The sequence below is a fragment of the Corythoichthys intestinalis genome, chromosome 12, assembly GCF_030265065.1.
Source record: "Corythoichthys intestinalis isolate RoL2023-P3 chromosome 12, ASM3026506v1, whole genome shotgun sequence".
Classification (NCBI taxonomy): Eukaryota; Metazoa; Chordata; class Actinopteri; order Syngnathiformes; family Syngnathidae; genus Corythoichthys; species Corythoichthys intestinalis.
Window position 1 is genome coordinate 8,961,794 of NC_080406.1, and position 16,438 is coordinate 8,978,231.

The following is a 16,438-nucleotide window of genomic DNA, read 5'->3' on the forward strand; positions in this document are numbered from 1 at the left end:
GCTGTATTGGAGCACATTAGGGACCAGTGCTACTTGGTGTTTTATGTTTTATCCAGCAATGACTACTGAGCTAAAATTGATAGTTAGCATGATTAAGTTTTTATTTTACACCCTCATCACTCCACAATGCTATGTTAGGTTAAAGCCTGTATGTAAGACACGTTAGCCACGCATCGACAGTGGTCATAATTAATTGAAACCTAGCCCTCCGCAGGGCTAACGTTACGTGAGCTAGTAGCGACAGTAACGTTAATCTTATTTATTAGTGCTTAGCGCTCTTTATTAGCGCTTAGCGCTCTACTGCTTTAAGATGGCGGCTGTTTACTAACGCTGCCCAGACGCGGCCGAGTCTGTCATTTCGCATCTAGTTCAACAAAGGTGATCTCTGTGAGACGCATCAGATGCTACCTGTACCAACGTAGCATCGTGCGGGCTAGTATTCAGCAACGTCGGCGTCGTTTGTGGCGGCTGTTGGCTGCAGTAAGTTTTTTTTTTTTCCCTTATTCCTCTCCGCACGTGACAGCGCGTTGTCCCGCATTAAAAGTAGTCCGAGCAAAACATGATGCTTAGAGCTGTCAAAATAAACGATTACTCGAGGTGAATAAAATTACTCGGATCAGTTTTTAAACTCGAGTTACTCGAGTTGCTCGAGTACTCGTTTCAGCTCTAATCTTGTTTATAAAGTCTTCGAAGCATGCAATCCTTGGTTGGTCTAATTCATTCTCTCATTGAGCTATCGAGTTGACACTTGTCGTGGAGTTCAAAGTTGAATTTCCCTGACAGGTGTGAACTGTGGAGGTTACAAATGAATTAAATTAGACACATGTGAAACAAATTATGAATAAATGAGAAATTGAAAAAAACATTTTTATTGTTCAGGAATTGACGCAAAATTAATTCATTGCCTGCCACTGACAGCGGTAGATGTCCAAATCACTTAAACAGGCTGTGGATGCTCATCTTTCAGTGCCATTGACGGCGCTTGACACCCAACTGACGTCTAGCGCCGTCAGTGGCAGTGAGTAAATTAGCTTATTTAGACAAAAATAAACTGATCTGGCCCACATGATATGTAATTGCTGGGGTAGCAAATCACAATAGAATCGTGACACACCCATCCATCCATCCTGAAAATGTAAAGGTAAGGAAATTCAATCAAAAATTGCACCACTAACCTTTTCACCATTTCTTTATTCCAAGCAAAATAACAATACAGTGCATTTAACCCTAATTTGCTACAGACAGGCTTGCAAAATAGTTAATAAAAGGAAAAAACATCATTTTTTTAAGAAAAAAAAAAAGTCTCAAAACCTTTTATATATAATTATTAATACAAACAGTGCTGTACGGAAGATGCATGTACCGCTCGGGAGCGGACATACACACACACGCCTGGCATCTTTGCCATGCTCGTTGACGTCAGCATTTTGAACTCCTGCTGCACTTGTGCTGATGGACTTCAGAGAAGCAGCGTTGACATTCGAGAAAAAGGCTGGTGAGATACAACCATTTGAGATGGAGGCCAATTTGTTCCAGTTTCAAGTTATTTGGTCACTTCATCCACTACAATCTTCATAGAAAAATAACGTAGAGTAGTATAGCAGTATCAACTCAACGGACCCCAATTTTTGGGCGAACACTGATCTGTACCACAAAGTGCTGTGTCATATCTCTGACCCTTTTGGTAAACCCAGACCCAAATTTGATAATCTAATCATTAACAGATGTACAAAAGTAGCAAAGGAAATGTACACAAAATACCAGAATGGGCAACACAACTACAAGGAGTTGAAAAATATAGAAATTACTAGAGTTGTCCGATATTATCGGGTAGCTGATAAAAGCATTAAAAAAAAAAAAAAACGGATAATATCGACATTGGTTTTTCATGATCAGTTTGAAGGCATTATGCATGTTGCCTTCAAAGTGAACGCAGGAGCTTTCTGCCTTTGTACCAGGGTTGGTCACAGCTTAGCTCAGCAGTTATGCTTACTGACCATTAGATGTCTCTAAACTAAGATGCTTGGAAATTTATATGTGAGCTTTATTATTATTAAAGCATCAAGTGGGACATCACAATAAAATTAGCCATAAGTCCAAGAACGACTATATCCGTATCGGTTTAATATTGGTATCGGATTTTTGGAGTTGGACAATATCTGTTATCATTTAAATAATCATTATTGGACAACTCAAGAAATTACAAATAAAAATGATTGTAGATGACCACAATGTATTCGAGTGTTTTTTTGTTTGTTTTTTCATGCTTTCAAATACAACACAGCATGAAAGCACAATGTGAGATGAGTTGGAACTTAATTCTTCAAATGCAAAGAAATGAAGTAAAAATGCATTGTAGTTGAGCACAATGTGTTCCACCCGAAAGCTCTTATTTTTTTTTCTTAAATTCCAAATAAAAAAATTTATGAAGGCAATATTATGAGCAAAGCTGGACGTAAATTGAAGTATGGCTAGGTTCATACCGCAGTTCTTAATGCGCGAATCCAACATTTTCGTGTTTTTCCGACTCGAGTGAGGCATTAACTTGATGGTCTGAACGGGACAAGTGGCATAGAAGTGAACTTCAAATCAGATCCAGGTCACAGGTCTTAATGCACAAATCCGATTTTTTGTCAGATCTAGTCTTTTCACATGCCCGTTAAGAAAGTGACCAGCATGCGCAGATGTAGAAAAATACGTCACAAGAAAGAAGCGCCATTATATGCTACTATAATATCTTTGTATGGTTTCTCCTATTGATTCTTGAACTTCAATCTCCCTCCACTTCACACCACAGATCATTCCGCCCTCCATGTTAGTTTTCAACATTTGCTACTTCATTGCGCAAATCCACCCGTTGCTTAACGGTACAAATTAGCGTCATCAGCGGTCGCCAGAATTCTGATTTGGGAAGACATCTTCAGACCCGTGTTGTTTCTTCAACGATGTTACGAAAATATTTCGGCAACAAACAATTCTTTCATAACGATGAGGTCACGATGACACGCTTACGACGTGTCTTGGGAAACTAAAAGATGATGAGATGGATGCCAGTGTCGTCTGACAAGAACGAGATGAAAATTTGCCAAAGTTTCCGTCAGTTTTATTTTCGTCTATGATGACTATGACGAAAATAATTCGTCAACAAACAATTTTTTCATGACGATGACGAGACGATAAATAGCTAAAAACGTTTAGTGGGAGATTAAAGCATAACGAATGCCAGTTTTCGACTTTTGTCAAATGTTCACAATGTGTTTGGTTGTGTCACTCATGTGACGTGCTCCGCCCCTCCACCCCAATTCATCCCGCTAGTGTCCTCTCCAGTCTTCCCATTGCCTGTTTTGAGATACACACGAGATTAGTCTTTTTTTCTTGGCAAAAAGAGAGAATAGGAAATGTTTATTTAGCCTTTAAAGGTCTGTGCTGAGTGTTCATCACACACTAAATGTAACTCGTAGCTGCGTTAGCATAGCATTTACGTTCGCGTTAGCATAAGGCTATTGCTAACGGCAAGCGTCCTCTTAAACTATGCTGAGTGATCATCACACACAAAATGTAACTCGTACCGTTAGCATAGCATTCACACTCCCCTTAGCATCCGGCTATTGCTAACGGCGAGCGTCCTCTTAAACTCTCAGACAACTTCTCTACATAATGTTCGTGGCGTCCTGGTGGGTATAATTAAATTTTTTTTCATTTTACAGACGAAAACATTTTTATTAAACGTCGACTAAAACTAGATGAAATTAGTCTTGAGTTTTCGTCAACGAAAACTAGACGAAGACACATTTTGAGATGACTAAAATATTACTAAGACTAATAAGCACTGTCCTCCAAAAGACTAAGACGAAAATTAAAAGGGCTGACAAAATCAAACACTGGTTTCCGTCATAAGTTCACAATGTGTGACATTTTCTTATCATGTGTGTGGTTAGCACGCATTTTAGCAGTGTTTGGTCGTTTCACTCGTGACGTGCTATGCCCCACCGCCCCAAACACCGGTGAGTAAGCGTGTTCCCATTCTAGGCTCCTTTTGTGAAACGTGTCAGGTGCTGCTTGGTAAGTTTTGCTTCCTTCTCTTGGCTATGCTATGGTGGTTTAGCCTTTAAAGGTCTGTGATAAGTAATCATCACACACTAAACTAGGGTGACCATATTTTTATTCCCAAAAAAGAGGACCCTCGGCCCGGCCTCAAGATACCTGAATTTTACTCGAAGTTCACTCAAAGATGCCTATATCACTTAAATATATTTAAAGTGTGCCCCCTCACTCTGGATGGAAAACTGCAGTTTGAAAAAAAAATAAAAATAAAAAATAAATAATGACAAATATATACATATATATACATATATATATATATATACATATATATATATATATATATATATATATATATACTGTATATATAAACGTATTATAATGCAGACCCATAGAAATGTAGTCCAGTCAATACACATACACACAGTAGGCTATGTGCCAACTAAACATTTTTATAAATTACTAACACGAGAATTGATATTCTCATTCAATGTTCTAGATTGCACACAAACAAAAACCGACATAAACTGACAAACTATTCAACCAGCATGTTTCCAAACGTAGCAGTTCAAAACTACGTTTCCCATAATGCCTAGCGCGGTTCAACTTACTGATAGCTAGCTGAGGCAAAAATCAAACTTTGCTATAAAAGTTTACAATCATCGGCAGCGCAACGATGCGACACCAAACGGGATTTTACAGTCAAAGCTCCGACAGAAGTCAACAGTTGCCATTATATACGTATTTATCGTAAAAAACTTAAGGCGTTGTGGCCAAATCGTCAACCCAGTAGATGGCGGCAATGCCTCATGATAGGGGTAAACTGCCAACAAAAACAAGAACTACTCCTTCCCTCCCTACTACTAGGAGCCATGTCATCGCAGGCAGGCGCTGACACCCAGCGGCCGGAGGGATTCTCTTCAAATTTGTCCCGTGAGACATCCTAAAAACCGAACATTTTATGAATTTATAAAACCCGCCCGGACGTGGAGGATACTTCGCGAAAGTAGGACTTGTCCAAGCAAAAGAGGACGTTTGGTCACCCTAACTAAAGTAACTTGTAGCGTTAGCATAGCGTTCACGTTAGCATAGCGTTTGCTTTAGCATTTAGCGCGGTGTCTTCTTATACTCCTGGAAAATGTTTTACAGACAGGTGGCGTCCAGATGAATTTAATTAATTGAAAATAATGTGCCGTTTTCCTGCTGAGTATGTATTATCATCATCATGAAAAGGGTGATTTCCTTGTAGACTACAATTATGTGCTCGTCTGTCAACTAAAACTAGACGAAGACGAACACATTTTGAAATGACTAATATATGACTAAGACTAATAAGTGTTTTCGACCAAAAGACGAAGACTAAGACGAAAATTAAAAGTGCTGCCAAAAACAACAGACCGTAGCCACATTCTGGAAAAATGTGTCATAGATTGGGTTTAAAACCCACATATAAAAGTGACCTAGATAGGATTTAAAATGGTCCACTTCGGATTTGCGCAGTAAAACCTGCGGTATGAGCCTAGCCAAGACTTTGAATGGGCACAAAATAGCAGAAATGCATTGTCCGCAACAACAATGCATCCCACAGACATCGTTTTATGCATACATGTGGATGAAAGCGCAACACTATTATACAGTACTAGTAACAGTTGGTAAATTAAAGGTCAACCCATCCTTTTGATAACAAAATGTGGTACATTTGTCAACATTGAAACAGAAAATACAGTTTTTGGCACGCTGAGACTTAAGAAAGCAGTTTTAAAAAATAAATTACAAAATGTGAACATGCGGCATACATAACGTACAACTAAATAATGGCGGAGTGTGCAACAATCTTTGAAGCAGAGGAGTAACGTATTTTTCGGTTTATAAGTCGCACCTGCCAAAAAAATGCTTAATGAAGAGGGGAAAAAAAAAACATAAGTCGCACCATAGGCGTTGAGCGCCCTCTTGTGGTGACCAAACTATGAAAAAAAAACTGCGACTTATAGCCCGAAAAATACTGTCAAATCTGGATACAACATGGCAACAGCACAGTGAGTGTCACTGAGGTCAGGATGTTGAGTCCCGAAATCATAACAGACTGAGCTTGTATCTAATCTGTACAATAAAAATTCCTTTTTTAATATATGAAATCTATACCCGTTGGTAGATGGTGATGTGTATAAAAATAAACTGTTCTTGAGAGGAAAAAAAGAGGTCGATCCGGAATGAGCTACAATCGTCGGCTGGACATGGACAAATTGGTTTGACATTCTATTGATTGATTGTGAAGTCGCCTATTCAAGTCTTCCTGCTGAGTATAACATGTGAAAAGTTACATCCCTTCATTGATAGTGACTGCCACCGTAACGGGGAGACAAAAGGTACACGCGCTTGGCCTTCTTTCCGACTTGACATGAGTTTTTGCATAACATACAAAGAGCACGAAAATTGCTATTACAACACCTGAAACTATCACAGTGCTCGGAAGGAATATTAGGGCCACACCAACATGTAAAAAAAGCAGGATTGTATATTTAAGTGTCAACATTACTAAATTATCTTATGAAAAACTTGATAAGAATAAAGACAAGTTAAATCTATTGTTTCATGTGACTAAAGATGCAATGATTCGAGTTGTCCGATAATATCGCGAGATAAAAGCATTTAAAATTTGGGGAAAATACAGGTTTCAGTTTTCGCCAATACGCATGCTGGGTTATAAAAGTTTGTGGATGGGCTGGTCACAGCTTAGCACAGCAGCTGTGCTTAGAGTGACCTCTAGATGTCTCCAAACTAACAGGCTTGGGATTTGTTAACTGAGGGAAAGACCCTAAACACTTGTGGTGCACAAATAAAATGAACAATAAATTAAAAATAATTAGTTTTAAACTCATCAAATATAACTACTGTGTCACAAGTAGGCATGTGCCGGTTACCGTGGTATGAAAACGTTAAGGTTTCAAAACCGCTAAAATTTTCCGTCATACCGTCCCTATGGTATTTGCTATTTTTTATGTCCCAAAAATGCAGGGCCTCCCCACAAGTTGTTGCTCATGTCAGTGAGTCAGCTGTGCTGCACGTTGACTGGAGGACATGAAACACCTTAACTTTTTCCACCATGGAAGAAAACAAAGTCACTGATATGGGAATACTTCGGGTAAAGGAAAGTTACAGACAGCCGCGGCTTAGGTGGGCCAACTGAAATGTAAAATATCTCCAATATGATTTCACATTCAAACAAAATTACAGGTTATGTCATGAACGTTTCCCACAAGCTACGAGAGTTAACTTCAGTGTGTGTAGTGTGTCTAGCAGTAGTAAAACATACTGTCACGTAAGCTTGTTAACTAGGCAGATGACGTGGCCAATTAGCATGCAAATTTAATTTTATTTAGAATTTTTTTTTTATTCATTTAACTTAACATTATGCTTAAATTCCAATTTTGCTAATATGTTGTTTTGAAAAATAAAAATCCTGTTCAATGGGAAAATTGTAATTTTTTTTGTAACCCAGGAATCTCAAAACAAAACATTTTAGAACTGTAATTGCAATACCATGATACTGTCAAACAGTGATATTTTTGCTTAAGGTTATCATACTGTCAGAATCCCGGCACATGCCTAGTCACCAGATAGAAATACTCACTAAGAAAAGTAATAAATCCCATAATTATAATTAAAGATATGTGCAAAAGCCCAGCATAATGCAACGTGGGAATTGTCATTGCATTGGCATGTCCTATAATTGCCTGCCTGTATTTTTATTGCTTTGTCGCCCCCTAGTGGCTCTTTGGAGTATCTATTATAAATGTAATTTTTTTGTGAATTAACTTTTATCTAATTATGAACAATTTGGTTCATTTCAATTTATTTATTTTATTTGTAGGGGACATTATTTTGGCAATTTCCCCCTATAACTTCAGTTGAAGTTCTCTATTTTTTACAGAATATTTATTTTATTCGGAAAACCTTGAAGTTGTTACATTTACCATTATTAAAGCAACTAGTGGGACATCACAATACGATTTGCAATAATATGTTAAGTCCACGAACGCATATATCGGTATTGGTTTGATATCAGTATCGGATTTTTGGACCTAGACAATATCGGGATAAGTGCTGCAACGATTAATCGATTAACTCGAGTAATTTGATTAGAAAAAAGCTTCGCATCAATTGTTGCTGCATCGAGTAACGTTTGTTTTGAAAGTGTTTGCATTTAGTTTTATTGATTTGGGTGGATACACTGCCCTCTAGTGGCAACAGTTAATATGACATAACTCATTTAACATGGCTGCTCCCTGTTAAGACCAACATAAGGTAAGTTTTTGTTTGAGTTATTGTTTTTTTATGTATTCATAATTTTGTTAATAGGTATATTGACCAGTTTTTTTTTTTGTGTGGGAATATGCGTTTGAACGATTTGTTAAGAGCATTGTGAAAAAAAAAATATAGTAATTTATAGCATTTTTGCTAGCGGGCTTTTGCTATGCAAGTTAGTCAATTGTTCTTTTGTTGTACTTAGTTCCTCATTTGTTTTATTTATACCGTTTGAGGCTAAGTTCAAGTATTTTAATTTATTTTTAAACGAAACTGCAAGTCTGCATAGTTTGAAGAAACACTCGGGAATTTCATTTTGTATTCGCAATTAATGCTCTTCTGAAAGTGGTATCATGGCAGGCCTTTGTTTTACATCCCCTTAATCTTTTAATGTTCCTAATCTGATTAGTCGATTATTCCAACTAACTAGTTGGTAGATTAATCGACTACTAAAATAATCGATAGCTGCAGCCCTAATCGGGATATCAGTTATTTGTTAAAAAGTAATTATCGGACAACGCGACAGTAATGATGCAATGATTTTTCACAGGATTAAAGTAAGGTTACAAACATAAGGTTATTAGCAATAAAGTCAGAAAATATACGTGAGTAAAGATGTGACGTTACATGAAATGGTGATATTTCAAGAATAAAATGTAAATGGTGTGGCCCCAATTACTCCTCTGCACCATGTAGTAACACAATATAATAAAATATAAATCCGAGTTCAGTCCTGGGTAGAAATCACCATGCAAAGAGTTGAGACATGCAAGGAGACAAAGGTGAGATGGAGTAGTGAAAATATGTATCCCATAGAAACGACTACTAGCAGGCATGTGTAAATTAAGGCAGGGTGGCGACATTACTGCACATCCCTCTCTTATTTTTTTCCCCATCCTCGTAGGAAGAGGTGTGTTGGGGGTGACTGTGTGTGTGTAAGGCTTTGTAATACATCACTTCCTATTATTTATTTTTTGATTTTTTTTTTTTTACACCTTTGGCTCTTAGCCTGCTGCTATGTGATTTACCTGTAAGGCAAAGGTGTGTCACGTACAAAACATACGGTGCAGGCATCTTCATGCACGCAGGCATACATACACGACATAAAGGTCGGAGCTTGATAGCAGCCCTTACTTGACCAGAAATTCTGAACACACAAACAGAATGGGGGTGGAAGAGGTACATATAACTGTATTATAAGTATACTGTATAAATCCAAACATATACAGTATAAATACAATTTGTAACAAACATTTGCAAAATAAAAAAAGGACATAAGCAAGGAAGAACAGGCAAAATTTTCATGAATAGGAATGTCCCGATTAGGTGTGTGACAATATATCGAAAAAGTGATATATTGCGATGTATGTGTTATATATTTGTTCATTCAATTTCCGATCATGTGATTGGATCGGGGACATCCCTAGTTATGAATGTACAAAAAGACTGAACTGTAACTCATAAATGAGGAATTTGGATAATACTACCTAGAAAGGGGTGCTCTCTGGTCCAGAAATGAACATAAGTGAGCATGTGTGTTGTACAAATTCTCACCCTTGAGATAAAGATGGCTGCCTGCACATCCCGTGATACTCTATTCCGCACACACTCACACAAAAGTTTTAAGTCCGGTTGGACTTCAGACCGACGTTTCTGGGCCCGGAGCGTAGTAGGCTATCCCCGCCCCGGAAAGCCGGAGCATGCACGGGCTGAGGGAGCGCAAGTCCGCCCTCCCCCCTTCTGCCAAGTGCACCAAGAGTTTTTGGGGAAGGGGGTTGGAGGCGCGGAGCGACAGCGTCTCCACCGTGCCGAGCTGCAGCTGAGAGGAGTCGATGCTCGCGCCTTTGTAAGAACGACAGGAGGACAGCTCGGCCACGTCATCCCGTGCCAACTTGTCACGATCCTGCTGGGACATACACATCACATCAGCCAAAAGGTTTACATATTAACGGCATAATAGCTACAATTTACAGTAAAAGTCTTTACGTCGATTGCCCCTCAGGTTGTATAGGTCAGGGGTCCCCAACCTTTTTTGCACCACGGACCGGTGTGATTTGGGTCTTTTTTTCACGGACCGGTGTCCTGTCAAATTTTGCACCCTTATAAAATTTTGCTCCCAAAGCTTTGCCGGTGAAAAAAGCCCTTTTTTATATTCAGTTGGACTCTCAGTGTTATCCAATGGTGCTAAAAAAAACTATTTACATCACAAACATACATGTGCAACACGGAAATGGCGTAAATTAATGCTTAACGACACGGCGAAGTCGTGACGTGAGAGGGCTACGTGCAGTTGTTGTGTGCACCTAACATGGCAAACGTAAGTTAATATTTCTTTCTTTAAAGAAAGTTTGTAGTGTGTACTTTGAAATCGCTGCATTCGCGGTCCTTTTTAACGTTACGCGCATGCCAACTTTGTCGGAACTTTGTGCGGCAGAAAAATACAACAAATATAAAATAGCATTTGCTTTTAGCCCCGTCGTGTTAAGTGCAGGGAAAAAAATACAACTCACCCGCTGAATCAGTGGGAGGCCTGAGTTTGTTTCGTTGAGACGAGATTAGGGATGGGAATTGATAGGATTTTTACAATTCCGATTCCATTATCGATATTGCTTAACGATTCGATTCTTTATCGATTATCTTATCGATTCTAATTTGGGGAAAAAGAAGAACAAACGTTTTGATTGACATCGAGTTTGTTTAATCAGAAGTCACAACCTTACAAACTCACAACGAGATCAAAAGAGGCCCAAAGCCTCAATGTTAACTGTGGCAATAAGTGGCAAATACACAAGAATGTGTAACATTTTACTGAAACGTTTATCTAATAGAAATAAAAAATATTGGTATATATTGGCAGATAGGTTGTTGTTCTGCCTTTGGCAATATGTGTTAAAGCAGGGGTCCCCAAACTTTTTCCTGTGAGGGCCACATAACTTTTCCCTTCTCTGATGAGGGGCCGGGGTCAGTTTGTAACAGAAAAAGTGTGACGATTGCAGAAGTGCATAAATGTAAAAAATTATTGTTTTTCAGAAAGCCACAATCAAATAACCCTTTCTGGATTCTTTATAATAATAATAATTAATAATAAAAACACTATTAATTAAATAGATAATAACCAAATAACCCTCTCTGAATTCTTCAAGGAAAAGGCCAGAAAATAAATAACACGATTGAGAAAATTTAAAAAATTCAAAATGGCCGGACCAAATGTGGAGGCGGGCTGTATTTGGGCTGCGGGCCGCAGTTTGGGTACTGCTGGGTTAACGTGTATTATTTTACCATTACATTGTATTGCATGCCTTTTAGTTTTTGTGGCACTTACACACTCAAGTGGGGGCGCCCCTGCGCTTCCTCACGCGAATAAGAACGCGCTCACGTGAAGAAGAGCGCGCTTACACCCATAGAAGAAATGCCGCATCCAAGTGAGTGAGTGAGTTAGTGAGAGAGGGAAACACTTCTACGAGCCTACGTTCTTTGTTAATGTTAATATCTACAGAGGCAACGCCTGTATGTATCATCTTTTGTGTTGTTGTTGTTGTGTTTCCACTCGCGATCGGACACTTAAATCCAGTTGTGTAGTGGTTTGAACGGTGTGCTAATGCTAGCGAACGAATGCTAACCATAGTGTTATTAGCAGCTAATCATCGCTGATTTACGTTGATGCAAACCTGTTTGTTATTGGGGACGAAATTGATTTGTTTCATTTCTATTCTTAGTTTCACTCTTCAAGTGATGGTTGAATAAAGTCAGCAAATTATACCAACGTCTTCTGCATCGTCATTTGGGAGTTTAGCTAGCTGTATAGCCAGGAGTGAGCCTTAACCTCTCTGTGAGGACAGCACAGTCTTATTCCCTCCCGATGCAGTTAGCTCCACCTAGCAATGACTGCAAGTCGCTTTGTTGTAATTTTTCCTCGTGAAGTGAAGACACACTTTCGAGCGTTTGAACCTACGTGCTGTCATTGTTATGTTTAGGGCTGCAATGCTCGTGCTTACCCGTCGTAACCTTTCATTTTCACACTCTTTCCTGGTGAAGTGTAGTCAAACTTTGGAGCGAGTGGTTCTTGGCGCCATGTTAGTTTGATGCGTCTGGACAACAACACACGTCACGACGCAATACGCGTCTTCAGGAATCGTTAAAGGGATCGTTAAGGCTTTTTCATTGTGATGTCGAGGCCTCGAAACACTCGCAACCGGTTCCGAATTGGAATCGGATTTCGATTCCCATCCCTAGACGAGATGGTCCCGAGATGGGAGAGTGAGAGAAGCTAGCATCACAAATACACGATGTTGGAAATTGTAACAGTTTTCAGCGCGCTCCTAGCGATGTCAGGATATTCCGAAATGACTTTAATCCAGAACTTCGGTAGAGTTGTTGTCTTAAATGTACGTTTAAAGAGTATGTCATGCCCTGGGAAAATGTTAATATTCCATCATTTATCCATAAACACATGCCTTTTGTATTCATATCATGCCACTTCGTGTAATTACACACAAGAAAATGAGAGAAATTTGGCTCGATTGTCAAGCTAAAACGACCGGCGCCCGAGATCTGGCAGATTGTGTGTGTGACGTCATTTCAAGTGAAGAGAGTGCCACCGGCTACTAGGGGGGCAGCGCCTGTCTGCATCAATATAATTCCTTCTAGTGAGGGGAGAATTAGCGGTGTTTTGAGCTGTTTATGCTGTTGCATTGTGTTCGTCCTGCACATGTTCCAGGTTCCCTCATGAAGAAACACCCCTCGTTGTCAATAAAAGAAAATTCAGAATTGACAGTGAGGGGTGTTTCTTCAACAAGAAAAAAGGCTCAGTGTTTTAATACTGAATGGTGGCGATGATGGCAGACAATTTTGTTTCTAGTTTCAGTGACGAATCCGACGTAGAAGGACGTAACGAATGTTCATCTAATGGTGACGAGGAGAGTTACGAAGCTTAAATTGGTGTTTTAGGTTACCAATTTGAGCCCAAACGAACGCCAATGCAGCGTAATGAAACAGTCATTGAGGGGAGCAATGACACTGATGAAACATCGGCAGCAGATCGTGTGGGAAACAACGAATGATATTTTTTGCATTTCTTTTTGTGAAGCTGATACACCGTGACCGCAAAATAATGTATAGAATAATTATCATTTATTGCGCTATCATAGTTTTTCGCTCTGCCAACAGACACAAATATGAATGGGATCAGAGGATTTGTTCTATATATTTTACGAGCGATAATTTATACATGTGTATCCTGTATCCAATGCGTGATTTTTTTTAATTATAAAGGAGTACTCACTCTGGCCATTTCGAGCTTGGCTGCTCCCCTCCTTTGCTTAGCCTTAGCCTCCTTTGCCAGTCATCGTCCTCTTTCTTGATATCTCGGGACATTTAGGTGGCTGCGCGTGTATGGTGGGCACCGCATCTGCTTTGAGCAGCAATCTTGCAGCAAAACCCGATTTCACTTGTCCATAGTTCGAGAAGCTTTCAGGTGGAAAATAACAGAAAACCGTGCCGGAGGCTGGGTCTAGAAAATTAGCCCTCTTTGCACGGACTAACTTTACCCATTGTCTGCGTAGTCCAGCTTTTTTTTTTTTCGCGTTCGGGAACTCATGGATACTATATTCCGATAAATAGCTATTTGTACACCACATAGCACAGCAGTTTTGAACCATTTTAGTGATGTTTTGGTCAAACAAACCCGAACGCTACTCTCTCGTCGATAAAAAAACAATGGCACCCGGAACACTTTCGTAAATGTTCGTCATTTTCGATCTCTTTTCGATAATTGCTCATTAATGTGATTGATTTTTAAAAAACTTTATCAATATTTGTTATCTTGGCACATAACGGTTCTATTGATGTCTCACACCCCCTTTGCCGTTACATACCCTTTAAGGTCGCCGTGATTTGCGATCTCTATTCCTGTTGCACAGACATGCTCGAATCACTGGGTTTATTCACATACGGGTCACGAATTCATTCCTTCGCAGTTCGTGGGTCTTTAGTGATTGGGAAGTTGCATAAATTTTGTTTTCTTCGAGGTTGTAGGCACATCTTCTGGCTCGTCAGGTTCCCTTTGCCCCGTAAAAAGTCTGTCCAAAGACGTCTGTTATTCAGTCATTCTAGTGTGGAGGCTAATTATTTCCGGGAAGAAATGTGATTGGCGACGACTTACGTCATACGTTATTATCGAGTCCAAGCGCGCATAGATATACAAAACGAGATTTAGTGCTAACAGCCCAATCAACGACCTCCTATCCTGTAGTTGTATATCTAGAGTAGACAGGGATATTGGTGTGTTAAGCGGCACAGGCCAAAGTCAATAGGCCAGAATGCGGTCCTTCATAAATCATTTATTATTTCTGCGCGGCCTGGTGCTAAATGCGCCACGGACCGGTACCGGTCCGCGGCCCGGTCGCTGGGGACCCCTGGTATAGGTTATCAACAACAAAAGTTTTAAAACCCTAGTTTACTGCGGGACATCATCACGGATGCAGAGTTGAATTTTACGGTTTCTTTTGATTTGTCTAATCATTTGTTAATCTATCACATATGTTAATCTACCGTAATTTCCCGAATATAAGGCGCACCCGTGTATAATGCGCACCCCAAATTTACTTGTAAAATCTAGGGAAAAATATTGTACCTGTTTATAACGCGCACCCTAATTTTAGCACCAATAAATAGAAGAATACAAGAAAACAGAGCTCGTGTACAGATACAGAAATGTCATTTTACTGACTGGTGAAACACAGCACAAGCATAGCATATTGGTAGTTCAAAACATTACCATAAACTGACAATATTTACGATAATAATACGATTTGACAACTTCTCCAGCTTACCAGAATCTAGAAGAAAACAAAACAGATGTGACTTTTCTTTTAAAGGCTGCTGTATAACTTGCTCGTTTCATCATGATGAATAAATGTTTCTTTCATGGATTGATACGGTAAAATGAAAGTGAGAACGTAAGTCGGAAATCCGTGAGAGCTCATCGCTGTGACCACGACAATAACAATAGGAACTATTGTTATTTGGGATTGATTTTTCTGCGGGACAGATATAGTTGACGGACACAGGAAGTCTGTGTGCTTACATTTGTTATGGTCAGAGTTGCGGAGCTGCAATAAACGTTGACTCAAATGAGTTTAAGAAACTAAATTCCGTGCTTTATGAAGAGTAAAAAAAGCAGAATTTAACACAGACTAAATCATTCGGCCGATTAGAGTGAAGTATTACCGAAACAAAATGGTGACGTCACGTACCGTAATGGTCGGCAACGGGTCGCCGCATACGTTTCTTCAACACAACGTGGCCGTGTCAATTATAAAAAAAATTGGTTTATATATCTATGTAATATATATATATTTCTGTCTCCATCCATGTACCCGTTTATAATGCGCACCATGATTTTACAAGTTGATTTTGGGGAAAAAAAGTGCGCTTTTTATTCGGGAAATTACGGTATGTCTTTGACAGGCAGATTCATTCATTCAAATAAATTCTTTAAAAAATCAAATAATGTGATTTTCTGTTTTTTTTCCCACATTCTCTCTCTCATGGTTGAGGTTTCCCATGTTGACAATTACAGGCCTCTCTAATCTTTTCAAGTAGGAGAACTTGCACAATTGGTGGTTGACGAAATACTTATTTGCTCCATTGTAGACATCAAATCCGTTTCAAGCGAAAAATTGCTGCCAGCACTCCCAGTCAAATTACATTGGACGCCTATCACCTTCAACGGCAGCCAATGAGTTCTTACGAAAAAATAAATATATTTTAAAAACCCAATCCTTTTTACCCAATTCTGATCCTTTAACAAATTAATCCTTTGATTTTTTTTGTCTGGACACCCCTGAGTAAGGTGATGCAGCGCAGGTAGATTGCTTTAAAGGCCTAAAGAGAGTCACCTGCTCTTCTTGCTCCTCCTTCGTCTGTTTGGCTCAATCAGAAACTCATTCTGCTGGACGACTGAGAAAGCATGAAGATGGTGGAGGGCTCCACAGTAAGGCACGGGCGAGGAGTGGACTGTTGGTTAACCATGTGTTGCACAGGGTGGAATCAGTGAGGGTGAGGACATGGAGGGAGGACGACAGTTAATGAA

General features: G+C 39.4%; 1 protein-coding gene across 6 annotated transcripts in view; it reads right to left on the reverse strand.

The window, feature by feature from the left end:
* Positions 1-1,186: 1,186 nt before the first annotated feature.
* Positions 1,187-16,438, reverse strand: part of LOC130927029 (phospholipid-transporting ATPase IH-like) — a 120,109-nt gene continuing 104,857 nt past the window's right edge. For 2 of the 6 annotated variants that reach the window (XM_057852500.1, XM_057852497.1), the window contains 2 exons: positions 16,245-16,362; positions 10,106-10,249 (listed from right to left, as the gene is read on the reverse strand). In XM_057852500.1, coding sequence (XP_057708483.1) covers positions 16,282-16,362 — 81 coding nt within the window. In that variant the 3' untranslated portion in view covers positions 10,106-10,249; positions 16,245-16,281. Of the gene's footprint in view, positions 10,253-16,244; positions 16,363-16,438 lie in introns of all 6 variants that reach the window. The other 4 variants (XM_057852496.1, XM_057852494.1, XM_057852498.1 and 1 more) reach the window with 3 other exon arrangements.